This window comes from Poeciliopsis prolifica, unplaced genomic scaffold (genome assembly GCF_027474105.1).
Source record: "Poeciliopsis prolifica strain line A6 unplaced genomic scaffold, Auburn_PproV2 SCAFFOLD001, whole genome shotgun sequence".
Taxonomy (NCBI): Eukaryota; Metazoa; Chordata; class Actinopteri; order Cyprinodontiformes; family Poeciliidae; genus Poeciliopsis; species Poeciliopsis prolifica.
This window is the reverse complement of record NW_026562376.1, coordinates 22,022,612-22,050,521: the sequence shown is the minus strand read 5'-3', so window position 1 is coordinate 22,050,521 and position 27,910 is coordinate 22,022,612. Positions and strand designations below refer to the sequence as shown.

Below are 27,910 nucleotides of genomic sequence, written 5' to 3'. Positions count from 1 at the left end.
AACACACGTACATTTTGCAACACTTCGAACAGGAAATCTTTGTGGTTGGCGCCCAGTCAGCAGCTCTTTAACCATCTTAAATGGACTGGAGCTCGTTGGGAAAACACAACAAGCGGGGGCACAATGTATTAGACATAATAGTGCCGTTGTTGAGTTCATTTTTGCCCACCGCTTTGTTTTCCTTTGACTATTTATGAATGAAGGCGGAGGTCAGTGATCTGTTGACATTTTCTGGTCTTGACCACCAGGGGGTGCAGCAGCACACAGAAAGAAAGCCAACAGTCTCTTTCATTGTTCATAGTTGTGTGTGTGTTGGTGTGTGTGTGTGTAACTCTCTCGGGCAGCATAAAGACGACGTTCAGTGCGAAAGGCTTGCGATTCACGGCATGGAGGAGTCAGCGGGCAGCTGCAGTCCTCCACCCTTTGTCAGGTTCGGCGGATGAACGGCGCGTCATGCCCCGAATCCGCTTTCCAGCGTCGAGTTGAATCAAACCTTCGTGAAGCTACTCGGCTGGTGTTTTTCTCCTCCTCCTCCTCCTTCTTCTTCTTCTTCTTCTTCTTCTTCTTCTTCTCTCTGTCTTATTTTTTCTCCTCCTCGGTGAAATCTGACTCCCCCCACCTTTCTTTCCAGTTTGGACGGCAGATTCGTGCTAATTGGCTCGCGTGGAAAAGCAGCATCAAGAGAGAGAGAGAGAAAAAAAAACCTTCCGCTCGCGCACTGCGCCGCTTCAGATGCCTTCAACTTTGAGAGCGAGGGACAACCCCTGAAAGAGAGAGAGAGAGAGAGAGAGAGAGAGAGACAGAGAGAGAGAGAGAGAAAGAGAGAGAGAGAGAGAGAGCCCCGGATTTCAACAGGAGGAGCAGGCAGCCAGACATCTCCGTCAGCTCCAGCTTTATGAGAAGGACACGTCTGTGGAAGGGCTGAGCGGGGGGAACCATGGCAGCTACTTTATCGGCGGAGGAGGAACAGGTAGGCCCGGGGAAGGCAGAGGGAGGGAAGGGGGGTGTTTAGGCTTCCACTTCTTACTTTCACAGCGACGAACGACGGATTTCGCTCTCGTTTCTACCTGGAGGAGGGGGGGAAATGAGGGGGGATGAGGGGAGGTTGGCCGCTCGCTGTGCAATAGCCTACGTGCGCGCGCCGCAGCGAAGTGGCGGCGGCGGTGCGCAATAGTGGCTTTGTTGCGAAATAGTCCCGAGCGCAAAGCGGAAACATTGTATCGATTTCTGGCGCATTATTGCCCTGATTGCATCACCGCCAGTTCCTGTCCAGCGGCTCAGATGATGTATTGAAATCCGGGCCGCGGTGTCCCGAGTTCCGCTATTATCGCCGGGGAAAAGGTTTAACCAGAGACCGGGCAGGGTGAGGGGTGAGGGGGGGGAGAGGAAGCGCCTGGACACGGTCCCTGCTTCCTCGTTTGGGGTCAGTCGCTGATGTTTACAGTAGAAACTTCTCTCAGCCTGTTGAGTCTTTCACAGTAGACTTAATATCACTCCGCTTGATTCTGAGGAGAAATGAAAGGGAGAGTTACATTTAATCGGATTTCATTTGGTTTGAATCGGGATTCAGTTGGATTTACAGCTGGGTTGAACTGGAGTGAACTGGATTGAGATTGGATTAAATTGCATTGTTTTTAATGGATTTAAATTCGTTTATTGTGACAAATTTAGTTGCCTTGTATAACGGTTGACATCAAAACTGAGTAAATTTAACTCTGTTTGGACTCGATATGGCTCCATTGAGACAATTGGACCTGGAACTAGAATCTGACTCTACAGAGTCTTAATAACTGGATTAAATTGGAGAAAGGTTGGACTGAACCAAAATAGGACATACTTTTGGTTTCAAATGAACTTTATTAAGCTGTATCTCACTTTGCTCAAATAAACCGTATTATATTGAAACTGAATTTGGCTGTATCGAACTGGACTCAATGTTGATCTGATTGTTCAACTAAGTTTGAGTCAAATTGGGTCAAAATACATTCAAATAAATGCATTGCTTATGTTTTTTTGTTTGTTTTTAGCTCAGTAGGATTGGACTGGACAGCACTGTTTTCCATTATGATTCTGAGAAGAATCATAATGGAAAAAGTACCACTCATTTCAGTGGTACTTTGCTCAGTCACATTGCACAATTAAAATTAGACTGAATTATATTGACGTGAACTGCATTTCAAACTGAACCAGTCCACAACCTTTGAATTGACATTAGACATTAATTACAATGAAATCAGCAGTAGTTCACTTTATGCAGTTCAATTTGAATTTTATTGAATTCGATCGGATTCAACTGGACTGCGCTGTGTTAAATCCTATTGAATTAGACCATTTTCCATTGAAATCAAATGGATTTATATGTTATCCTAACACTTAAAACATGAACTATGAACTCTTTTCTTAAAAATGGATTTTTATTTATTTTGGCTAAGTTTGTAGAGAAGCATTGGATCATAAGTGAATGGAAACAAACCATAGGGCTTATTGAAGCAAACTGTTGAACGAGGCTGTATTAGCTGAAGCAGTTTGGAATGGAATTAAAGTCTCAACTTTACTTATGAAGAAACTTTTTTTGTGAAGTCACATTTTATCCATCCAGCCATACCTTCCTGTTACAATAAATTTTTCTATTTGATAAATTGTTCCAGAAGTTATCACAATAAACAATAGTATTGCTGTTCTGAGACCATTTTTTTAAGTAAGTAAAATAATGGTAATGACAAAATATTAATATGAGAACACATACTCAAAGATCAATAAACTTTAAATTCTAATCAATCAATCAATCAATCAAATTTTATTTGTGTAGCACATTTCAGCAAGGCATTTCAAAGTGCTTTACATCATAAACATAAGAACACAAAGTCATGCAACATATAATAGACAATACATTGTTACATATTACATTTCAAAAACAATTCTAAACAGGTGTGTTTTTAATTGCGATTTAAAAGAAGTCAGGGTTTCTGCTGTTTTACAGTTGTCTGGAAGTTTGTTCCAAAGTTTTGGTGCATAGATGCTGAAAGCTGCTTCTCTCTCTTGGTTCTGGTTCTGGGGATGCAGAGCAAACCAGAACCAGAAGACCTGAGAGGTCTGGAAGGTTGATACAACAACAGCAGATCTTTGATGTATTGTGGTGCTAAACCGTTCAGTGATTTATAAACTAACAACAGTATTTTAAAATCTATTCTTTGAGCTACAGGGAGCCAGTGGAGGGACTTTAAAACTGGCTATTCAGACACTACAACTGGAAGACATTTTAAATGTCCAAAATAAATAAATAAAGCAACAAATAAAATAAACTTTGAAGTCTTTGTGAACAACTGAAAACTTTTATTATCCAGTTTTTGAAAACTGGAGGGGAAAAAAAGAGAAAAACAATAAATCAGATCAATGGAAATTATTGAGTTTGTTTTAATTTATCATGCAATTCATTGATTTATTGGTTATTGTGACTGGCCTAGCTATACCAGCCTGTCTTTGCCCATCTCAACAAACAGGCGCCGTGCAGAAAGACCCCAAAGTCAGAATTTGAACCCATGAAAATGGACAATGAAGCCTTAAAATCTGTTGCTGTGCTAGCAAGAAGTGTCTTTATGAGATACATTTTGCTAGCAACTTTTGTTGCTAGCACCTTTTGTCATCAGAACTGGTTAATATCTTTGTGGCAAAGACGTAGCAAGGCACCAGAGACATCCCTCAGCAGACTTTGGTCCATAATGGTGTGATTGCATCACGCCGTTGCTGCAGGTTTGTTGGCTGCTCAGCCATAATGTAAATGTCCCGTTTGGCCACACCCAAAAGGCGATCTGTTGGATGAATAGCTGGTGACTGCGGAGGCCAGTGGAGCACAGTAATCTCATTGTCATGTTCATAAAACCGGTTTGAGATGGCTAAATCGTGGTCATTAAGGGAAAGACAGGGTGAGTGACAGAACAGCAGGTAGGCTGTTGCTACGAAGGGAGTCAAAGTGTGGCTAAGAAAATCCCCCAGACCACGATACCAACAGCATCACCCAATGCGGTCTGCTGCTGTAGCCCACCTGCTTCTGTGTGTAATGTGTTGTGATGGCATTCCACTTAACTTGAGTTGCTTAGAGACTTTTCTAACACCAATACAGCATTTTTATCCAGTCAACTTCCACTCACTGGATTTTTTACTGGGCCATTCTGTATACACTCAAGACATGGTTGTGTGTGAAAAAAAACCCACCTTAGTTTCCCCTTTAGTATTGGGTTTAACTTCAGCATATCTGGACACCTGGTTGTTGGGTTTGTGTGTCAATAATCAATCTTGTCCGGTGAGTTTCTCCATTTTGTGTCACAGAAATGTACGTTTTACGAAACCGTACAACAAAATTAGACTGCTGGGCTGTTGTTAATACTAGGGGGTGTGATGATACCTAAAACTCATGATTACTTTCAAGAAAACTTCAAAGATCAAATTTATGGTACAAAAAGAGCTTTATGTAGAATTTTTATAGGTTTTGCCTGAAACTGAGCTTTTATTTTCAGACTTGTTTTCATCTCTTCAGACCTATGCGTGGCCTGTGACATTTCCCAGTTGCTATCGATATGGTGGACTGTGATGGATGACATCCATCCTGCGGTTGTTATGATGATGCTTTCTGCCTCTTTTTGCATCTAAACAACTTGGAGTGCTTGCACAATTTCCGTGCCTTCCTGTAGCATTTCTAGTTCTAACTGGAAAACAAAAATTCAGCAAAACAAATGATTTAAGTGTAGTTGGGGTGTCTTCCATTCCGACTTCTTCAGGCAAAGCAACTCGAGATAGAATTTCCCTCAACGAGAAATATAATGTTTTCATTTTGCGAGATCTTCTGTGATGAGATCTTGTTACACTGGTAGTTAATACCTTGTTAACAAAAAGAACATGTCAGCAAAAGAAAGTGGATCTAATGAAACCCACGGTGGAGCAAAATGAAAAACAAAAACAAAAAAAACAGCCATGGAGACGGAATAAAAATGCGTTTGCCTTTACAAGACGTCTTGTTCTCTTTCTCTCGCCTCGGTTCTCTGCAGACTCCCCATCATCGACCCAGCAGAATGCTCCTTATCTGTTTCGTCCATTTCCTGTGTGAGGCAGGGCCCCCGCTAGGGTGCCGGGCAGCCTCATTGCATCCAAAGCCTAAACAGGGTGTGTGTGTGTATGTGAGAGAGAGAGACAGCTGATTCTGTGTGCATTTTGTAGCGTGGCCCTCTTGGGACTGTACATTGCTGTAGTGGAACTTCATTCTACATGCAGCTGTTAAAAGTATTTCCACTAGACACAGGGGAAGGGAAGGGAGTGGGGGTGAGTTTATGAGTAACTGAGTGTGTCCATCAAGTGCTTCAGAGAAAGTGTGTGTTGAGTCTATTGCTCCCAGGAAGCGGCAAAGTGAGAGAAAGTGGGGAAGAGGCAGATAGTGACGTTATTGACTTCCTGTTTTGGCACTGACTCGTGCCAAATTGGACTCGGCGAAGCGAAACCGCTCAACAGAGGTCCTACGTTCGTAAATGGATTAGCGTGGCATCTGTAATCAAATAGATTCAGGAGAAATGATGCGAGTGCCGGCCATTGAACCTTTTTAGGAAACGGGACGGTATAAACGCATTAGCTTTGTCTCAGGGATCAGGGTGTAATGATAGCGCAGCTTTGGCTCTACACCTGATTTAGATCCATTTGTTCATTACAAATTCAACTTAAATATTGCTTTGTTAGTGAATCACCTTTTTATTTTTTCAACTTAAGACCGTTCAACTCATTTATTTTTGTTGCTGATGGTTGTTCTACAGGGCAATACAGAAGTATATTTCTTGTTGCTTTAAGAGCCGAAAAAGAAAAATACATGTTGAATTGTGATTAGCAACATTAATTTTGGTTCAATTTCACGAGCCACACCCCGGCTTGATTGCTGCCAGACCTGTAGAGTCAAGAAATCTCTAAATAACTCCTGTTAGACAAGAAGAAGTAGGCTGAAATAGCTAAAAACAAAAACATCATCATGCTCTGATCTAAGAAAATTCAAGAACGGATGAGAAACAGAGACAGTGTCATCCATTAGTAAGTAAAGGTTCACAAAGCCATTTCCGAAGCTTTGGGAATCCACAATGGGAGATGTAATCCACAAATAGAGAAAACACAAAAAGTATTCCCAAGAGCGTATCAGTGACTCATCCAGGAGGTCACAAAAGAACCTGAAAAAAAAACCAGTCTAAAGCACAGCAGGCGTCACTTGTCTCTGCTAGGTCACTGTTTACGATTCAACAATAAGAAAGAAACTGACAAAAATGGCCTCTGTAAAAGCGACAGGAACACTAATCCCAGTTTTACATTTGAAGTCGCAAGGTAAATGTGGCCTAATGCAAACAGCCATTGTACAACTGCAGTGGGTGTGTGAGTGGAAGATGATGAGCTGGATCTCATCATTGTGGCTGTAGGCGGTAGAAAATGAGCACGATGTTCAAGATGGTATTTTAAGAACATGGATGAAACTGTCACACATGTTCTTGTCTGATAGTTGTGTTTGCAAGGGCTGGTATTTATTTTTGAAACTTTGATAATGGCTCTGTGTGAATGTTTTTTTTTTTTTTTGTTTATTTGTAGAAATGCTTTTATTTTGCATGGTTATGATTTGTAAAAGAAAAAAGCAAAAGCAGCATAGGAAGTAATAACAAAAGGGACAAGTTTTAAACTTTGTGCCCCATGTTCACAGGGACCAAGCATCGTTTTTTTTCTTCTTAAATAGAGTTCAGAGTTGTAATTTCACTCTATTGTGAAAACGGTAACATATAGCCAAACTTCTATCCTGCCCTACAACTCCACATGCACCATGTGCGTTAAACAGTCACACATAAACAACGGCTGTTTGCATGCATTTACAATTCTGCAGTAACAAATCGTTTACGAAAGACGTCACCTGTGCTTTGTTTCTTGTCATTTTTGTTTTCTTTCTTTCAGTTCACTGCTAACTTCTTTTGGAGGCTTTATGCTAAGCATACTAGTTGATTAGCAAAAGGGTCTGGTGGGCGTAAAAATAGTTTTCTATGTTTCCGTGTAGATTAAATCATTTTTGGAAACGCTCCAGTGCGGGCGCAGGTGTTTTTGAACTTGGCAACTTGTTTTACCTGTGTGTTTGTGCCCTGAAGCTAGATTTAATGAAAGGCCGGGGATGCTGCAGTTTTAAGCACTCTTTTGTAACCAGTATAGTAGCATTGTTCTTCCTCTAAACCAGTGGTTCCCAAAGATTTTCTTCTGGGCCCCCCAAAATACCACAGAACAGACATAAACCTATACACATATTTGGTTTTCAAACTCCACTGAAGTTTATTTCACTCTGCAGGTTGCAACAAATCAACCATTCAACAAACATTCACTGCAAACCATCTTTACAATTAAACACATTTTTCCATTCACCCATATGGCTCTAAATTGTTGTTTTGAGCCGTCAAGTCGCTCGATGGCTACATATGGCTAAACTTTAGCTCAGGTGGCTGTTTGGATGTTTTATTTTTCTTCTGCTAGCAAAAAAGAGCCACACATAAACTAGCCTTTTGGATAACCCTCACACCTTTACTATCTATTAATTAAGGTACAGTGTCACTTTGAAATAAAACAACACCAGATAAGCAGGCAATTGTTTTGAAAGTCAAGTTTCAAACAGGTTACAATAGTTGGCATGTCTGAAGGTGAACTAACCAGCCTACTACCGGTTAGCAACCAGGACAGCCGACACGAATTACTCATAACTGGTGTTTTTAGTGACAGGTTTGAAAATGCATGATATTGATGTTTCTTTGTAATAAATTTCATTAGCTACTATAATGTAGCTGACAAGTTTTGAAAAAGTACCCGGTCTTTCTCCCTCATTACGTCTATAACTGCTACAAATTTACATCCAGATGGTGGCGATGTCATTTCTGTTTGTTCAGCTTCATGTTTGTGCAAGAAAAAAACAACATACCATCAGGTTCTCGTACTGAACTGTGAATAATGTGAACCATAGTTGGCTAAAAAAAGTGGCTCCAATGAACAACTCTCTGAACAAACTGGGTTATGTAATGTCATCTCTGCGCTGGAAGGCGGCAAACTTCGATCTTAAAATGCCTCAGTTGGCATTCATAATGGCTTGTGACCACACACAAAACCTCTCAGGCTGCTGTAGACACAGTTAGCTGGAACTTGGTGCTTTAAAGGGATTTCTGAAAAAGTTCAAGGAGGGGGAGAGAAGAAAAAGCTTTTCCAGCCATTTGAGAACTAGAGCAAGTCAGAGAAATATTTATGGCGTCCTCCAAGAGTTAGATAAGTCACTCCTCCGCAGCGAGTCCTCCACGGCAGTCCGGCAAAAACTACAGTAAAAACAAACTGGTTCATCCTCAAATGCCACTCCAGAGGATATGGCCTGGTGTTTAAATACCAAACAAAAGTAGATTGTGCAAAAATGGTGGATCGCAGCTTGTAACTGGAAGGCTGTCCTGTGAAAATTTAACAGGGTAGTATTGACACTTTAACAAAAAGAAAGCCACCTGCATCAAACAAATGTCCAGAGCACATCCCTGTCTCCTCTCGCTCTCATTTTCTCCGTGAGAGTCGGATATTAAGGGGTCCCTCTGCCCTGTCAGGTGCACTCAGCTTTCAACCCTCCCATGCCAAGGCATCTGAACAGAGCAGGAAACTGCCGGCCCCGCCGTTCTGAAAGCATCAACAAGCTTCTTGTCTTCGGCCTCAGCTCCCGTCAGTGATCGTTTTGTCTTCCAAAAGAGCCACCAATTCCCAGAACCTGACTTCCTCTCTTTGGTGCGAGCCTCGCTGCTACGCCTAAGTGGAGAAGTGAAACCCTGTGTTCAAAGCCTGACGTTTCAGAGCCTCCCGTTGCAGCCTGTTGAGGATTCACTTTGTGCTGACAGGCTTACTGTTTGAGTTGTTGGAATGGGATGTATTATAGTTAGGACCTGAATATACATTTAATTGAAAACGCCATAAACGTCTACTGTCAGACCTGTTTAGTACTCTGGTCCGCCAGAAAAGCTAGGTCTTGATTTGGTTGAAATAAATGCATATGTGACTCAAAGAGCACAAATTGACCTATAGTGCTGAGCATTCTAGGTGAATACGACCAAAACAAACACACAAGTCAATCACCAGTGGGACAAATGGCTCATGGTCTTCTACCAGCGACAAAAGAGAAAATCTACAACCGCTGAAATCTGACGCTTCTCAATGTTTTTGTGCACTCTGTCTCTTCTTCAGAGGTTTTTGCATCATTTCCTTCAGTTGTTATTATTGGAGTGCCATCACAGGCGAGGAGGTGAACAGGTGTTTCAAAGGTGTTTGGCTTGTCTGAAGCAGTGCAGTGTGAAAGTGAACCGCACCAATCAAACCGAGTCTGGTGGACCACCTGGTCTAAAAACACGCTAAATGTAAAGCTTGTATAGGTGAAAGAAATTTACATTGTAAGGTAATATATTGTAAAGGAACTCCATAAACTCCATTTATTGTTCACTGCTGAAGTAAAGTAAATGTCGGTTATGGATCTGAAACTTTCTCACGATTCAAACAACTTTGTACAATTTAGCACACACACAAATATCACGCCTTTTTGTCTTGACAAGGACTATTTCTTGACATCCATTCATTTTTTATTACATTCGGTAGCCTATTCCCAACCCAGTACCTAACCTGTACTCAATTTACAATAAACCTCGCCTGACACTTTAACATAGCACTAATTTCTATGGTGCAGTGTGTCCTGGCAAGGTGGTATTTGATGGAAATATGGGTGTGAGAAATGCTAAAACACACACACCTTGTCTGCACACAAACCTACTCTGCTCTACACACAAGGACATTCTTGCACCCACACAAACAATCCAAAAATGCAGACGGTAATGCTGTCAGATTGGCCAGATTTCTTTTTTAACAAGTCGGGCTTGGAAAAAAAACAGTTTGGGTGGGTTGATTAAAATTTGGGCTGTTAAGAAAGTCTTCATAAGAAAATACATTTTAATTAAATGCATTCTTCCACTCATTTTTAGTTAATTTATTTTGAAAGTCTGTCAAATGTGACATCACTAGTGACTAATAGTCATTGGCCAATCAAGTGTCTCCATATCATAGTATTGTAAAAAAAAAAAAAAAAAAAGAATCCCAGATCAACATGGTGAATTAAAATGATATGGTGCCTCAAAAAACACGTCTTGTTGTTTTCCAGGAGTCAGAATATGATAAAAGACAAGCAGAAACATGAAAGTTGTTCATGGAGACCAGCTGAATGCTTGTGTAGATGTCACTTTATGCACATATGTGGTTTTCGCCTTTTTATATATGCTTATAAAGTCAAGTTGCGTCTCCGGCCTTGTTTCAGTCGCAAACTTAAAGCCGTTCTATCTTTTTCCTCAAACTGTGTGTGTGAGTGTGTGTGTGTGTGTGTGTGTGTGTGTGTGTGTGTGTGTGTGTGTGTGTGTGTGTGTGTGTGTGTGTGTGTGTGTGTGTGTGTACAGTTTCACTTCCTGCCCTGCTTGACCCTCCGACTGGGAGAGCTCAAACTCACTGACGTCCTCTCCGTGTCCTTTCCAGGCCACCAGGCAGTTTCTAGACGAAATCAACAAGTGGACCAGTCAGCATGGAGTGTCTCCGTTGTCCAGGGAACTGGCCGTCAAGTTTCTCATGGCTCGCAAGTTTGACGTCCTCCGCGCCATTGAGCTCTTCCACAATTACAGGGTAAGCGAGAGGGACGCCGCTAACCTGATGTGTCATCATGTGCTTAAAGCCTCTGCTTCCAGCTGAACTTGCCAGCTCTGGATTTTGTCGATAAGGAGTAACGAGTAGTTGGACGAGCATCAAAACCCTTTGCTGTGAATAACATTTACTTTAGTTCAGTTTCTTTTTGTGGTTTAAGGCCAAACGAAGATCTGTAGATTGAAATGCTTCTGCAGCTGCTGCTCTAGCATGATTGCACATCAACATTGTGGAAGTGGTCCTGTAAAACCCATATGGGTTTGTTAAAATAAAACAAAAAATGGCAGGTAGATTCATCCTTAAATATTTTGTAATGAAAAATATTTACACCACTTCTTTTTCTCAGAGACGGAGGTTTAGTGGGTAGATGGAAACCTTTGTAATATTTCATTTTTGATCTGGTCCAGTTGTGTCCAAACATTTTTGCCATAGGGTCAAAATTGTTAAGTTGAAATCATCCGCGGGTCACAAACATATCTAAATAAATGTTTGTTTTTCCAGTTTGATCTCAGTAATATACATTAAATTTTTAATGAAACGAAACGCAGTTGCCTCATTTTTGTTGAATACTAATTAGCAAATTGTTGATCCAAAACACAAAGAGGATTGCCTTCGTGTTCTTCCCTCCATCAGGTCGTTATTGTAAATAAGAACATGCTCGTAATAACTTACCTCATTAAATTAAGGTAAAAGTTATTTTCCCTGGCACATTACTTTATAAAATGGCACTATCAACTTTTTAAGCTTTTGTCATAAAAATGCTACATATTGCAGGAATTTGACTTGGGCCTGAAATTGGACCTCTGTCTCTTTAAGAAAGTCCTGCCTTCAGAAAGTCATCACAACATAGCTCCTCCATTAACCCTTTAGCAATGTTTTTACCAGCATTGCTCTGAAAAGCCTTAAACTGCTGTTGTGCAACAGGTTGTTGCTAAGTAATCAAATAGCGAGTGAGTTAGTTGATGCCACTAGCCTAGCTTAGCTGGACATGAGAGGTTGGAAAGCTTTTCCTCTGCCTACATCCTCCAGAATGCTGCACGGTTCTGGATTGAAATGACTGAATATTTTCTATTCATATTGATCACCTGTCTACAGCGATCTATAATGTTATTGATCCACAACCACTCTTTTAAGATACTTTGATAGGAGTTCTTAAAACATTTGATTGCTCTTTGGGTTGAAGACAATATTTTTCCATTTAAAATGAACTGAAGTACAACATCTGAGGTATGGGCATCAACAAGCTTCTGGAATAATGTTGACATATTTATTCTCTATTAATAAAGGCGATCGAGTTCATGCTACTTTTTCTGTCATGCAGCTTTCAGTGCAGTGAAGCATAAAACTGGCCTGCTTTATTGATTGAGGAAAGTTGCTGCGTAGGACTAGCGCAACATTCCCAGGAACACGATCTCACGCCGACTCATCGTCAGAGGGATATTCCAAGAGGCGTTTTTAACTTTACGGAGAACCCAAGCACTCGTGAACAAATCCTACTTGTGTTATCAAAAGAAACACGGAGGAGCTGAGCACGCAGTCAAACAATATCGACGTCGAGGAACCGCGTCCAGATATAAACGAGACGGATGGAACCGGAATGTGGGATTTTTCTGTTTGTTTTTTCTGGACTTTTTTTTTTTTTTTTTTTTTGGAGGCCTAACAGATGAACAACAGCTGTGCATCTGAACTGAGCATTGCTGATCTCCTTTTTTTCAGCTTCCTGTTTGTTTGCTTGCCGCATTCTCAGCCCACCTCCCTGGGAGAGAAGAGGAGCATTAAGAAACGTAGGACTTCACACATCTTAGCACGTCTATCGGAGCCGGGCGTGTCCGTCTCTGCTGTCTGGACACTGTAAAGTAGTGCGACCGTGTGCGCGTGCGTGCGTGCGTGCCGGGGGGGAGAGATGAGTTGAGTTTGTGAAATCAAAAGTGACAAGCGGAACGGGTTTAAGATATCCGGTGATCTTCCCATCATCAAAGTGGAACGTGGTGATCAAACTCTTAGTTCCTTATTTATTTGATGACCTCAGAGAGTGAGTCATCCTCTTCAGTCAGCATTAACTCTCATTTCAGGCTTTTGACGCATAATATTAGTGGAAGGTTAGCAGGGTCCGAAAATATAAGCAGACCAATAAAAATATTAAAAGTGTGGCATTTGTGTTCAGTCCCCAAAAATAAGTCAAGTGAATAGCAGACATGTCAGGGGGGAAAAAGTTGTGGAGAAGTTTTGAATGCCCAATAGAAGGCAGAAAAAACAGCATAACAGGGAGTCCTTGAAAAGTCTTATATTCATGTGCCTAAAATTGCAGCCTTAAAAAGTCTTAAATGTATTACAAGATATGTAGCCTAAGTTGGCCTTGAATACATTAGATGCTGTCGTGGCAGGAGCATTTAATAGTCTAATTAATTTTTTCTGTCAGGCAAAAGTTTGAGTCGCATGCAGACATCCTCATTCTGTTTTTATAACTGAAAGAGGCTGAGGCTACCGCTAACGAGCAGCTAATAAACCCTTGCTAGCTAGCTTTTATTATTCATTTAAGTTTAGCTTTATTGCCAATTTGTCTTTGCCACTGGCTCACTTCTGTTTCCAATTCGTTCTGTGCAAAAAAAAGCTTGGTACTACTACTACATAAAATATGTCATTTTCTTTTGCATATTCTGCAGTGGTACAGGTCTTAAATTTCATTCACAATGGTCTGAAAAATGTCTAATAAAGTCTTGAATTTGACTTGATGACCATGTTACATGTGGTGACCATGTAATATGGTAACGAAAACTTGTAGAAAAATGTCCTCTATGCATATAAAACCATTTTCTTTTGTTTTTAAAACCAAAATCGTGCACATATACAAACAAGTAAACATTTACCTTCAACCTTACTCAAGCGTTGAAATGACCCAGTCAAAGTCCATACTGAAGTCCAATCAGATGGACCTGGTCACAGTCTCCATTCAATCTAACTGAACTTGAGCTATTTTGCAAAACAGAATGGAGATCAGAAAATATCAGCATTTACACCCGAAAAGCTGGTAAAGACACCCCCTACAGGCCTGTAGCTGTAACTGCGCCTTAAGGTGGTTATAAATGGTATTCAGTCAGTGTACACAAATTCGCACTGTAATTTTAAAGATGCTCATTTGTTATTAATTCTTTCCACCTTGCATTGAAGCGCTAATTTGCCTTTGGTCTATCACATAAACCTCTAAAAAAAAAAACCTGCCCCCTTAAAGTTTGTGGTTGTGATGTGACAAAATGTAGAGACTCTGCAGCTCAGACGGTTTCCAGACCCGACAAGGTGGCGCAATGATGAAAACTTTGACCTTTTAGGAAGGATTAATCTCTCACCTCGACACCGCAATCCCTTTAACACAGCACTTGTACCGAGTCATGGGCAGACAGATCAGTCTGAGCAAGCGAACATCAGTCTATCCAACCACTAGAAAAAAAACAGAATTTGAGTGTTAACATCTCAGCTAGAAGGTTTTATTTAAAACTGCAAAGTTTGTGGCAGTGAAGCAACTTTTTTTAATTTTTTGCATTGCATTGATCAGCAATTGTTACCAAATGTGTATCGGGAGTAGCCAGCCTGGAAGCATGCTGCTTAAATGTTGTTACATCACTTCTGATTTGGTACTATTTGCAGACTTTAGTTCAAAAATATTTAGTTGAGTCATTCCATCTGTTTTTGGATGTAGATCACATGATCTACATCCAACACTTCTGGAATAATGTTGACATATTCCAGATCATCCAGAGCATCATAACAATAAAGATTGTTATGATGCGTAACCATAGCAACAGAGGATTTTAAGGTCCAAGCACCTTAAAATCAGGTCGAAGAAACCGCCGCGTGATCACTCCAGGGTTTCCTTGAATCCAGCTGGAAATAGCACGGGTCTTCCTGCGGCGGCTCTATTGTTCACTCAGAGGAATTCAGCTCCTCTGGCCTCCCAGCAGGCTGACTTCACCTTGCTTCCTTTTGATCTGTTTGTCTTCAGGAAACGCGTCTTAAAGAAGGGATCGTCAGACTGCAGCCTCAGGAAGAGCCGCTGCGCTCCGAGCTGCTCAGTGGAAAATTCACAGTGTTGGTAAGAATTTTATTTATTTTTTTCTTTAAATGCCTTCATCAACTGATAAGAGTCAGATTTCTCTTTATAATGTTGCTCAAAGTCAGTCAGACTGCGTGGCGAAACCTCGCAACGTTCACAAACCAAAGAGATGTTTTTGACACCCGTCTGTACAGACCAAAAGTTTGGACACACTTTTCATTCAATGAGTTTCCTTTATTTTCATGACTATTGACATTGTAGATTCAAACTGAAGGCATCAAACTATGAAGTAACACATGTGGAAATATGTACTAAACAAAAAAGTGTAAAACAACTGAAAATACGCCTTATATTGTAGTTTCTTCAAAGTAGCAACCTTTTGCTGTGATCACTGCTTTGCACACACTGCATTCTCTTGATGAGCTTCAAGAGGTCGTCACCTGAGATGGTTTTCACTTCACAGGTCATAAAAATAAAGGAAACCCAGTAAGGAGAAGGTTGTGTCCAAACTTTTGGTCTCTACTGTATATATTTCTGTTTTTCCCAGTTGTTGGTTCAGGACTTTTTTTTTTAGCTAAATTATCAAGAGCCATCATACATAGGGTATTCCTTCAGGCCAAAAAGTTGCATCTTGGTCTCACTTGAGAAATATTTTGCGATATTTGGAAAGGATTTAGCAATAGTTGCGCTTACTTATGACTGCTAACGTGACTTTTTGTTACGTTTGCAGATCGACACATAGCGTAGCTGCAAGATGATATCAAGTGAGGCTGAGGCAGCAGTGTTGTACAAGTAGAAAATACTGCCACCTGCAGGTGGGAGGCCTCTGTAACTTAAACCCAAATGTTTTTGACTGTTTTTTGGGGGGCAAATTTGCAATGCAAAATAAAAATTTTGCATAAATTTCCACAATCTCAGAATTGTGAAGAAAAAAAAAAGAACAAACAAACATCGGATAGCTGCTTACTATCAAGTTCAAAGTGTTTTAGGCGGATCAGAAAACGTTTACATCAAATCCCGCCGCCACCTCTAAAAAATGCTGTGGCCTGAAATCAGAATCAGAAGGGTGTCAATACTTCACAGCACACATCCGAGAGAGCTCTAATCACCACCGACAGCTGCCAGGTGAAATCCAGCAGCAAGTTTATTGCAGGGTTTATGAATCCCTGTGTGACATGTGATATGGAGGATGGAACCTTATCACATAATGTTCTTGATGGAGCATCTCAGGTGCTGAGTTTATGGTGCACATAATGCCTCCACGGGTCTAAACCGGTTTTAAACTACCAGATAAGTTTATCCTGTCATGTGCCCGCAGACACAAACCAAACAAAAAAACAACAGAAAGAAAGAAAGGCCTTTCCTCCCACTACTTTTTCCAGCCTTCCTTTTCTTCCTTCCCCTCTCTGACGTGCCACAGCGGAGTTGATGTTGCACATCCTCTGTTCTGACGTCTGAGTCCTCCAGCCTCAGCAGCAGGATTCATATCCTGTCTGATGTATTTTTAGCCTCCGTGCCAAAGAGAGAACACGGGCAGGATAATTACCGTACAGAAAGGAGTGCTCCGGTCGGCGGAGTGGCACTGCGGAGCTGTTAGGGGCGCAAAGTGGAAAAAAAATAAAAAATCAACCAAGATGGAGGTGTGCTACCTAGGGGATTTTTATATGGATGGTGATTGTTGTTGACCGCCCTTTCTCCCCACCTCCCCCCACCCACACACACTCTGTGAACCATACTGCCCCCCGGTGGTCGCTGTGATCTGAGGTGTTGGTCAAGTTGAAACCAAACAAAGCAGCACTTATCGACATGTTTCGTGTTGTCGACGGGAAAGCACAAGCTTTCAAATCCAAATTGTGGTTCTGCTGCTCGCAAAACCTGCATTTTCTGTGACAGCTACGTCTTTTAGTAATGTTCAGTCCACCGCCTGAAAGACAGCTGAGCAAGGAGAGGAACTAACCAGAGAAGCACCATCACAGGATAAGTACAAAGCAGTACGACAATAAGTCGAAATAATATGAGACTAAAGTAGTAGTAATATTTTAAAAAGTTGTAATAATACAAAAATGGCATAACGACAATATACCTTTATGTTAATAGTTGTATGTGCTGTATGATAGTAAGTTGAAAATAATGAGACAAAGTTGCAATAAGAGAAATAGTTGTAATAATATGAGAATAAAGCCATAATATTAGTAAAGTCATATGTCGGTAAATAGAAATAATACAAAATTAAACTCATGTTATGAGAATAAAGTAGCAGTAATACAAGAGGAAATGGTAATGATACAAGAATAGTCATATTATATTACGATAAAAGTTGTCCAAATATTGCAAGAACTATAGAGACATAAAGTTGCAATAATACAAGTACTGTCATAACATTACCGAAAGTCATAAGACAATAAGCTGAAAATCATAATGCGAGAATAAAGTCGCAATAATGCGAGAACAAAAAATTGTAATGTTACGAGAATAAAGTCATCCTGCTAAAATAGTCATAGGAATACAAGAAATAATAATTGGTATGACATTAAAGATGAACTAGTAGAGATATAGTGAAGATAAACTCATCTTACCAGAATAAAGTTGTAATATTAGTAAAATTAAGTAGTAATTTCACAACATCTCCCACACAAAAAATAAGAACTCAAAATGAGGAACGTGAAGCATCTTGTGAAGTTACATTTTGGCATCGGTTTCACAAATAAACATAATTAATCTCTCCAACACATCAGCACCAAATTATTATCAGTAGCAGGACTTTGAAATGATCTTTGCAAACGGCTGCGTCTGCTTGGATGAACGAACCGCAGACGAGACGAGCTGCTCACGTCAGATCTTAATTATATTATCAAAGCTTTGCAACTTTTTCTATCAATTTTACAACTTCTAGTAATAGTGTCTCTTCATCCTGCCTATATCAATTTATTGTCATAATATTATGACTTGACTCTTGTAATTTGTTTTTGCAAAGAAGAACGGGGATACATGTCAGTCTCTAGATGAGCAAAGCTGGTAGAGATCCCCCCCTTCCCCAAAAAGCTGCTGCTGTAATTGAAGTGAAAGTATCGACACAGACCGGCTGAATAAATGCAAATCCAAAATCTGTGATCCAGATTAGATAAAATGCTTCTTATTTGTTGATATTCTCCGTTTTCAGAGTGTCCGGGACCCGACAGGAGCCTCCATCGCTTTATACACAGCCAAGCTTCATCATCCCAACAAGACAGGCAACCATGTTGTGCTCCAGGCTCTCTTCTACCTTTTGGACCGGGCCGTAGAAAGGTGACCTCACCACCAGGAATTTTGTTTATTGATTGCAGAATCTTTTCTGGTCAAAGAGACAGATTTCAGATTCAATTAAATGCTTGCTCACTACGTTATTCCAATCACTTCTAAAATTGTGTTTTGACAACAAAAGAAAAAGGTGCACATTTACATTTTTCAAACACAGATGGCTTAACCTTTCCGGTGTGCCACATGAAAACATGCAGATTTTTTTTTACTCTCTTCAGCTTTGAGACCCAGAGGAACGGCTTGGTGTTCATCTATGACATGGCGGGCTCCAACTACACCAACTTTGAGCTGGATCTGAGCAAGAAGATCCTCAATCTGCTCAAGGTTGGAATCGCTCATTCACCGATTTAAATCAAATGGCCACAATGCAAAAAATTAGGTCATATCTGCTTTGTTCGGGAGGCAACAGTCAGAATTTGGCAACCTATGTTTGATGTCCAGTTCTTGCGGATGATACAGGCCCTAGTTAATTCTGATTTCTCTTATGTAAAAGATATAAAAAAGGTGCTTTGCTGCCATCTAAATGGTCGTCAGATGTATTTTCCTGTCTCCTGAAGGAAAACACATTGCACTTAAGTAACAATAATAATAACAATAAATCAATAATACACTAGATTTTATTGGGCTGTTTTGTTCACAAAAATTAGCTTCTGAAGATGAAAATCTTTGTGTAGAAAATCTAGTTTTCATATGAAGTGTTCTGTGTCTGTCCACCAGGGGGCGTTCCCTGCCAGGCTGAAGAAGGTGTTGATTGTGGGGGCCCCTGTGTGGTTTCGAGTCCCCTACAATCTGCTCAGCCTGCTGCTGAAGGAGAAACTGAGGGAGAGGGTAAACCGTCCTTCAAACTAAAATCATGTAGGACTTTTAGCTTCTGGATCATCGAATCTCTGGTTTCCCCCTCTGACTCCAGGTTCAGATGGTGAAAATGGCCGAGCTGCGTCAGCACCTCCCCAGAGACTGCCTGCCCCAGCACCTAGGCGGCCTGCTCCCGCTGGACGCTTCGGGCTGGAACCAGCAGCTGCTGGCGGGTCAGAACGGCCGGGTGGACCCCGTGGACGAGCTGGTGGGCATCCCCCTGGAGGACTCGTCCATCCACGTACCGGGACCCGAGGCCATGCGGCCGCAGGAGCTGCTGGCGCACCTGGGCCGGCTGCAGCGCTCGGGCGTCTACCAGGAGTACGAGGAGCTGCGCAGGGAGGCGCCTCCCGGAACCTTCCACTGCTCACAGTGAGTCGTCCTGCAGTAACGTCTGCTTTGGCTTCAATTAATGGGATTTCTTTTTTTTTTTAACATACTTTTTGCTTTGTCTTTTGTCTGGAAAGTTCAGAAATATAGAAACAAAGTTGCTATGCGTGTAGACTAAGAATCCATCTATTCTCACTTCCGATACGATATCTGAGATTTAGTATCAGCCGATACAGATTTGAGTCAGAAAGTGTTTAAAACATCATTTTGTTTTGTTGTTTTTTTTGCATGGAATAAATACATTGACATAAATGTACTGAATTGCAATTTTTGGTTGACATTTGGATATTTATAGATTTAAAAAATAATAAAGAAAACAAACAGAACAAAGAAACTACTCATAAGAGCCCAAACTAAGCCCAGGAGCTTATACATATTGCGCATTCACAACAACATTAAAGAGATTTTAAACTCCACAAAAAAAAACTTATTCCAGACAATCCTATAGGATTGCTGTCAATCATGTAATTTGGCTGTCAACAATTGAAAAGATTCAATCTGTGATGGTTTTTATCCATCCATCTACTTACAAATAATAACCCTTGAAATTTTTGGTTTTCCATTGGTTAGCTGTTTTTCCATTGTTTTGCTGAAAAGGCAGTTCTAATGGACAGGCCCGTGTCGCATGAGCAACAGTACCTTCACGACTCTTACAGTTTCAGCACAAACTGCTCTCCAATTCATCCATTTTAAAAAGACGACTAGGTGTAATTACAAATGTATCTTACGACTCTGCACCGTCACAGCACACTTTGAAACACCAACAGCTTCACAAGTTTGGTCAAACATGTAAAAAAACAACTTTAAACGGTTCGGTCGGTGAAACTAGGATTATAACAGCCAATGCAAAATAGATAATAGAGAAACTGAAACGGACAAAAATGAACTGCAACAAACCTTCTTTCAAATGGTTCAGAAATTCAAAATATAATGTAAAATAAATAATAAAGCATGATGTCCCTCAGAGTACAAAACAGAATTAGACTGACTAGATCTGGCTTTACATGTTGGGCACATTATCACAATACTCTATCTAGTTTGTTTCCCTCCCCCACTATCTCCACTAATACAGATATTAATATGGGATTGGTGCAGCGCAGACATTTACAGTCATCTTCAGAGATCTATTTATTTAAAGATATTCTATCATTTAGATGAATGTGGACATTAAAAAGAACTTATGATACAGTAATACAGTCCTCTGCTCCTGAAGCATTTAGCTGGAAATAGATCACATTGCAATCCATTTAATTGGTGTAATAATATCTGGCTCAGTGTGAATAATTCATATGGGCCGATATTCACATCATGAGGGACATCATGCTTTATTATTTATGTATTTCATGTATGAAATGAATACAGCGATGCAGAAGTTAGGTGACAAACTTCTGCTCGAACCCCTTTTTCTGTTTTCTTTTATTAATTTCCCTCTTATTGATTTATCTATTTATATTTTTTTTACTTTTTTTCTCATTACATTCACAAACATAAATGTACTTTTTTTTTTAGTCAAAGCACTTTTTCACCGTTTTATTTGTTGAAGAAAATCGAAACCTGCTCACTGTAACTTCACAGTTACATAGTTCAATTTAGCTGTTACTGTGAGGAGCAGCAGGTGTCAGTCGTGAGCTTTGGTGTTGCTTTGGTTCGACAGGTTGGCCTACAATCAGGAGAAGAATCGCTATGGCGATGTGCTGTGCCTTGACCAAACGAGAGTTCGTCTAAAGCCCCGCAGGAACGAGGTAAGGTCAGACCAAAAAACAATCGAACAGAAAAAAGAACTGCATGTCTTCTGAACTCGTGTGTGTTTCCAGCTCTGTAGGAATCGATTCAATCTAGGAATTCACCAGTGTGAAAATCTGGGCCGATATTACAAGGAAGATAACCGAGATTTACCAGTATATTGTACATATTAGGGTTGGGATTTTAACACGTTAATTTTGATTCGTTGATGGCATTTTAAGTTTGCATTTGCACGTTTCTTTCACCCGAAAATCTGACGCACTCGCTCTCTCCCCACAAAAAATAACAATGTATGACAAAACCGCTTCACCAGGCCCACTGGTGGTTAATATGATGCTGGACCGGACTGTTGTTCAAGTTGTCCTAAGTGGAGTTAGCCAAAGCTATCCAGGCCTAAAATAGCATCTCAATGCTAAACATCTGGTGTCCCCAACACTAATGTTGTTACTTCTTTACTTCAGTAAAACATCACACAATCTTGCCACATGCCCAAATAAAAACCACAAAAATAACAACATGGAAATGAACAATACCCCAGTTTTTTAACAAATCATACTAATTTGTAAAAATTAAAGAACTACATAGACCCCAAACTTTGAGCTTTGCTGTTCTTTCAGAGATCGGATTACATCAACGCAAGCTTCATGGACGGCTACAAACAGAAGAACGCATACATTGGTACTCAAGGTAGGACTGCTACAGGCTTTGAATTAAAGTTCTTCTTATTGAAGTCTACTTCATGGACTTGTCCATGAGACAAGTCTACTTGCAGTGGACCGCCAGTGGTGGTCCACTGCAGTGAGCTCCCCTGTACATCACAGGACCACTGGACAGGACCTACGGGGACTTCTGGAGAATGGTCTGGGATCAAAACGTGCTTCTCATCGTCATGACAACCAGGTAACCCCAAACGGGTCCTAGGTGTTTCTGTTTTCGTAATCTTGGACAGGTTTGGTCTTCTTGACGTGTCTCTGTGCCGCAGGACGGACGAGGGCAGTCGGAGGAAGTGTGGACAGTACTGGCCCCTGGAGGAAGGCGGGCAGGAGGTCTACAGCCACATAGCAGTGGTGAACCAGAGGGTGGACCACCACACCCACTACAACCACACCACTCTGGAGCTGCACAACACGGAGGTATAGGATTTCTTTTTAACTAAACAAAGCAAAACTAGATCCCTGGAAAATTCTAAGCACTTGAAAGCTGTTATGTACTGAGATTTCAGGTGGGGAAAACGGCGCATGACGCATAGCTTGTTATTATTTTCACAGATCAAGAGAGCTTTTCTGATTTAGATTTAAAAATGGAAGATTTTAAAAAGTTTTAATACATAAGCTTTTTAAAACAACTACTTTGCCTCAGGATCTTGGCCTTTCTTGAGCCAGGTGTTTCTCCAATTATTGAAATCTTTGTTGGGAATAAAAACCGTCCTTGGGCTTTCTGGATGTCTTTCAAGGTTTGGCTGCTGTTTACACCATTTTACTTTTACTTAAACACATAAAAAATATCAACAATAGCTGGGTTTCAATCCAACTGTCATGCAAATATTGAGCAAGCTTTTAAAATTTCACAAAAACTAAATTTAAATGTTAATTGTAGGCTCCATCTACTGGAAACTCAGCAGTTTCCAGTAGCATCAACATCATTTCGTCAGATGTTGATGCTACCCATGGAAAAACAGGAAGTATCCATTTTTTGCAAATTATAATGGACCATCCATCTCAGAAAAACAAATAATTTCAGGACGTTATCGGGCGAGTTGCAATTGTTCTGTTTCAACCTTTTCTAATACTTCAAATTGAACATAAAAACCGTTGATTCAAGCACACGTCACACAGTACCTCGAATTCTACAAGCCCATTGTGCAACCAAGGCATTTCAAGCATTCTAATGTGTTTTTGTTCACCTGTCCAGACATGTGAGCAGAGACATGTGAGTCACTTCCAGTACCTCAGCTGGCCGGACTACGGCGTGCCTTCGTCGGCGGTGACTCTCATCGACTTCCTGGGAGCTGTGAAGAGGCAACAAAGAAAAATGGTGAAGGCTTTGGGCCCTCAGTGGACCGGCCACTCACTGGGACCGCCGATGGTGGTCCACTGTAGTGCAGGGATTGGGAGAACAGGTAAGACCAGGAGACTGTGGTGGGGGTGCAGTCACCCTTTATTTTACTATGCCATGTGTAGTGACAGATCAAAACAACATCCTACATGGGCTTAAAGATGAAGTCCATTTTGCAACATTACGTTCTTTCACATTTTGCCGCGTTGTAAAATCTCCCAATGAAAAGTACCTACAGGCGGCATTTTTTTTAATATTAAAAAAAAAAATCTTATTATGCAATATAGTAAACTAATGATGTGATGTAATAATAAAGAAGTCAGTCTTTTACAAGTAAAGGATGTGTAAATGGCGAGATCAAACATATGAATATATTTTTGCACGTTTCCTTTATTAGAGAAGTTTCTGCTGTGGAAATATTTTGGTGTCGTTTTTCACCTTTCTGCCCCAAGTTTTGGTCTATTCTTACCAGTGTTAAGAATTAAAAATAGGAATAACTTGATTTAGCTTGTTAATTAATTCTTTGTCCCGAATTCCTGTGTCTGTGTAAGTGTGCAGAGATGCAAGAGCAATCATACGACGTCAGACTTCAGATATTCAGAGTTTTATCCAGAGAAAATCAATGCAAGAAGAATGTTACAATAATCATCTCACCTAGATTATCAAAAGTCCAAGACATTACAAAACAGAGACAAAGAACTGAGTAAAAAAAGACAAAAGAATAACAGAAGATGCATCCTCCGGGAAACTCTCACTCAGCACAAAGAGATTCCAACTTCTGCTGTGAAACAAACCATTTTTTATAGACTGCATATTCTCCTCATTTAAATATATGCATTAGGAGGTGTGTTCTTTTCCTTTGTGTGGGCTGTCTCAATGTTAATTTTATTACCTCCTGCTAAAGAGCCCCAAAAGCAGATATATGGCAAACCCTTCTCGTACCAGCCGCTGTCCAGTTTGATATATGAGTGCAGCTGCAGCGCTATCTCTGCCTCAAAATGTTTTAACAAGAAAGTAGTTTGTATTTTTTTAACCAAGCTTGCACACAATGTAATGCTAAATAATGACTATAAGTTTGGATCTAATAAGTAACTAATTCAAAACATGCTTAAAGAAATATAGTTAATTCTAATATAGATAAAATTATTTATAAAAAGTTTTAAGATCCTAGTGAACTTTTGAACCATGCTCAGGAATTTGTTAATTGCCTGGCAGACAGGCTCTCCATCTAAAGAGATCCAAGGAGTCTAGGCCTGTTTTCTGATTAGGAATTTCTGTAAGTTCTGAGAGTCACCAGCTGTCCCAGTTTGGATCTGTATCTAAGTTTATCTTAACCTAAAAGTTAACTTATGTACTATTGTGCAACTTTAAAATTCTTATTTCAACACCAGCAAAAATTAGGTTTAGGTCAATCTCTTTCAAAACAGTTTGTCACCGTTACCCAAATTTAATGTGTCTGCACTTCCATTACAAATGTTCGCAAAACTTTGTCAATATTTTGCTAATGCGAAAAAAACAACAACACAATTTCACAATTGTAATGTTTACGCGATAAGCCATTTATCACATCTTCCTCCTACCACTTCCTGTTGTCTTTTTTGTATTTTCCGCCAGTATCAGCATCTAGCTGTTGATCATGTGACTTGTGGAAACGCAAAAAAAAAAAAAAAAAAAGAAAATACATTTCTGTTGCAGTTTTACAAAGTACACCAAAATCAATATGGCTTCACACAAAAAAAAAACATAATTTTTTTTTTTTCAAATGTGCCTTGTTTCCATTACAATTCGCGCGATCTTCTCATCAGTGAAATTTTGTACGACGTAGTGTTAATTACACGGGAAGGCAAATCTGAAGTGGCATTTTCCTAACGCGCCGTCTTTCCGCAGCACTGAAACACAACGCAAATCAAGTGGGATGGGACTTTTAAGCAGTTGGAGCGACACAAATGTAAAAGCTTGAACAAGTTCAGGATGCCTGATACAGGTGCGAGTCTGACTTGTCCCTGTTCTCGGCAGGTACCTTCTGCGCCCTGGACATCTGTCTGTCCCAGCTCCAGGACGTGGGCTCCCTCAACGTGTTTCAGACAGTGCGTCGCATGAGAACGCAGCGGGCCTTCAGCATTCAGACGCCAGAGCAGTACTACTTCTGCTACAATGCTATATTGGAACACGCCCAGAGACAGGGCCTGCTCCCGTCTAATCAGTGAGGCCCCGAACGACGACAAGGACGAGCCATGACTTTTCTGCTGTCAGCCTGCTGACCCTGCAGCCAGGCTGGGCGACCCGAGGAAGTAAAGTCAACTCCCGACTGAAGACGAGCTTTCGCCATAAACCGTTGGCAAACCAAGTAAACGCATTAAAGATTAAAAGCCTTGATTGCTGATGATGTGTGATGAAACTGTGGCTGCCAACAATGTGATGTTTTAAAAGGTTTGTTGAAAACATGCAAAAAAAAAGGCAGCAGAGTGAGTGGACCGCTATGTTTTGGAGGCAATACGACGCCTTGGAAAGGTCTCCGCACTCCACAATCATTTCTCGTTTTGTCACTTGTCCCGTCTACAGTGTGTTTGGCATGTCAGTTGATCGACCAACACAAAGTAGTGAGAGGAAACTGGTACATGATTTTCAACTTTGTTTATGAATCGATATCTAAAAAAGAGCAATGCTTCAGAGGACCAGTTTCTGTTGCATTTAGAGACTCAAGTCTGTAAGACTATGCCCAATGATTTCCACAAAATGTCTGAGATCTTCACAAAACAGCTGAATTGAGGACAAAGATGGACTCAATTTAGAACTGTGATCTCTGAAGACAATTTTATTTGCAGGTATCAGAGAAAAAGGTATTAATTGATGACTTTTATGAGAGCCAGATTACAATAAAAACATAATTCTTGTTGAACATATACACCTGTTGACACACTTAACATTATAGTGACAAAACAGTGCATCAAAAAGCCATACAATGCACTCGTTTGAGTTTTCTTCTTTCTTTAACAAATGGAGAAAATAATTTAAATGAAACTAAAAGCAAAACCAAGTCAACACAAAAGACTCCACATATATACACCCATGTTTTTTTTTTTTTTTTTTTACTGAACAGATTTATAAATAAAAGTTAAAATTTAGATTTAATTTCCATTTCGCAATTGCTACTTTTTATTGTTCTGTTTTAAAAAATCCAAATAACATCCATTGTCAGAAATAATAAAAACTTCCAAGGGTATTAGTTATTTCTGCAAGACACTGTGAGGCCTCATTTCATCTAATAACTAATAAAAATAAATAATGTTCACTTTTCACTGTTTATGACTTTGAAGGGTTAATTCACCTCAGAAAAAAAAATGTCTGCTGCTCCTTTAAACTGTTGGGCATCAACAGTTTACAAACCTGCTCAAGTCCTTTCCTCTCAGCGCTGCTTTACTATCGATTGTGTAGTTCGACATCCAATTAAAATCCCTTTAGGCCAAGGTAGTTTCGCATTGCTGAAATTTACCTGCATTTTCGGGATGAGATATTTCTTTCAACCAGTCTGATTTGAACAGGTTTTTTGTTTGTTTGTTTGTTTGGCTGCTTCTGTCTGCCCTCTCGGTGTCTCACTGAGAGTGCGTCTTTAATCCACGGTGAATGCCACACGGAGTTGCGGATGCTTCGGTGGAGGTCAGGCCACAAATGAGCTGCCAAGCGCCACGTTTGTCGTAAAGTGCACACTGTCTTTCGAAGCGAGCAGAGCGAAAGCACATCCATCGTTTGAAAGCCTGACGACTCCCCAAACGGCTGCTACATATTCTGACTGAATGCTCCTGAAGTTTCAAATCCACTTGGACCTCTTTTTAGCTTTCTTTTCTACAATATTAGAGCGGTAAAATAAAAATAAAAAAACAACCCACAAGCTTCCGACTCGCCTAATATATTCAGAGCTTTTGGCTGCCTTAGCTGTGTTAGCGTCGCACTGCACAGACGTGTTTTAAGGCGGTGCCCGTCACAGAAGTGTAAATCGGTGTAAGACCTCACGAGTAGTGCAATACCTTTTTTATGCATAAATCGTGTCTTAGCACTTTTTACAAAATTTTAAAAATAAGTGAAAAGTAAAAATCCCAATGTGTTCTGGTGTTCCAGCGTGGCATTGAGAGGACAAATTTAACGTCAGATAACTTGTTTGTGTCTACGTGTGATGCTGGGATTCGTTGATCGTTGTATATTCAGTGATGCTGTAGCTGTAAAACACAGAGATATTTACTGTTATCATCTGCGTAGAGTTTTATTGGGACTAAGGAAACGGGCCGAAGAGCAACAATGATGTAAGTAAGTAAGCACAAACGCGTGCCGACCGCAGCCTACAAGTCCTCCTCGGACACTCGAGAATCAAGAATAGTCTAGTGCTTTTGTCGTGTCCCAGTATAGTGCTGTTATTATTATTATTATTATTATTATTATTATTATAGTACATGTACAAAAGTTGTGTTTGTGTGTGTCTTTTGTCTTGTGTTCTTCACTCCAGAGTTCATATTGAATTTGCTGGTAGTGAAGCATATAAATAAAAAAATAAAAATAAAAAAAAGCCTGGAATTTCCACCTACTCTGATCTCTTAGAATTAGTTCTCCTTGCAATGACGGACACGAGACGTGCCGCTTTATTTTTCTATTATATTCAGCTACTGTTTTCATACAAATATGCAATTACCATTAATTTTATATTTGTTCTGTTATAACATTATGTTTTCACTTTGTATTGTATTTCATTGCGCATTGATTCATGCTATACTGTAATAAACACAAACTATGTCA

At 40.3% G+C, this 27,910-nt stretch overlaps 1 protein-coding gene across 1 annotated transcript; it reads left to right on the top strand.

Moving 5' to 3' along the window:
* Positions 1 to 264: 264 nt before the first annotated feature.
* ptpn9a (protein tyrosine phosphatase non-receptor type 9a) lies at positions 265 to 27,910 on the top strand. Its single transcript, XM_055032294.1, has 13 exons — positions 265 to 970; positions 10,576 to 10,719; positions 14,735 to 14,824; positions 17,946 to 18,070; positions 18,301 to 18,406; positions 18,800 to 18,910; positions 18,993 to 19,309; positions 20,982 to 21,069; positions 21,688 to 21,757; positions 21,892 to 21,970; positions 22,053 to 22,203; positions 22,982 to 23,189; positions 25,142 to 27,910. The coding sequence occupies exons 1-13, from the start codon at positions 938 to 940 to the stop codon at positions 25,330 to 25,332; spliced, it is 1,713 nt and encodes a 570-aa protein (XP_054888269.1). The 5' UTR covers positions 265 to 937; the 3' UTR covers positions 25,333 to 27,910.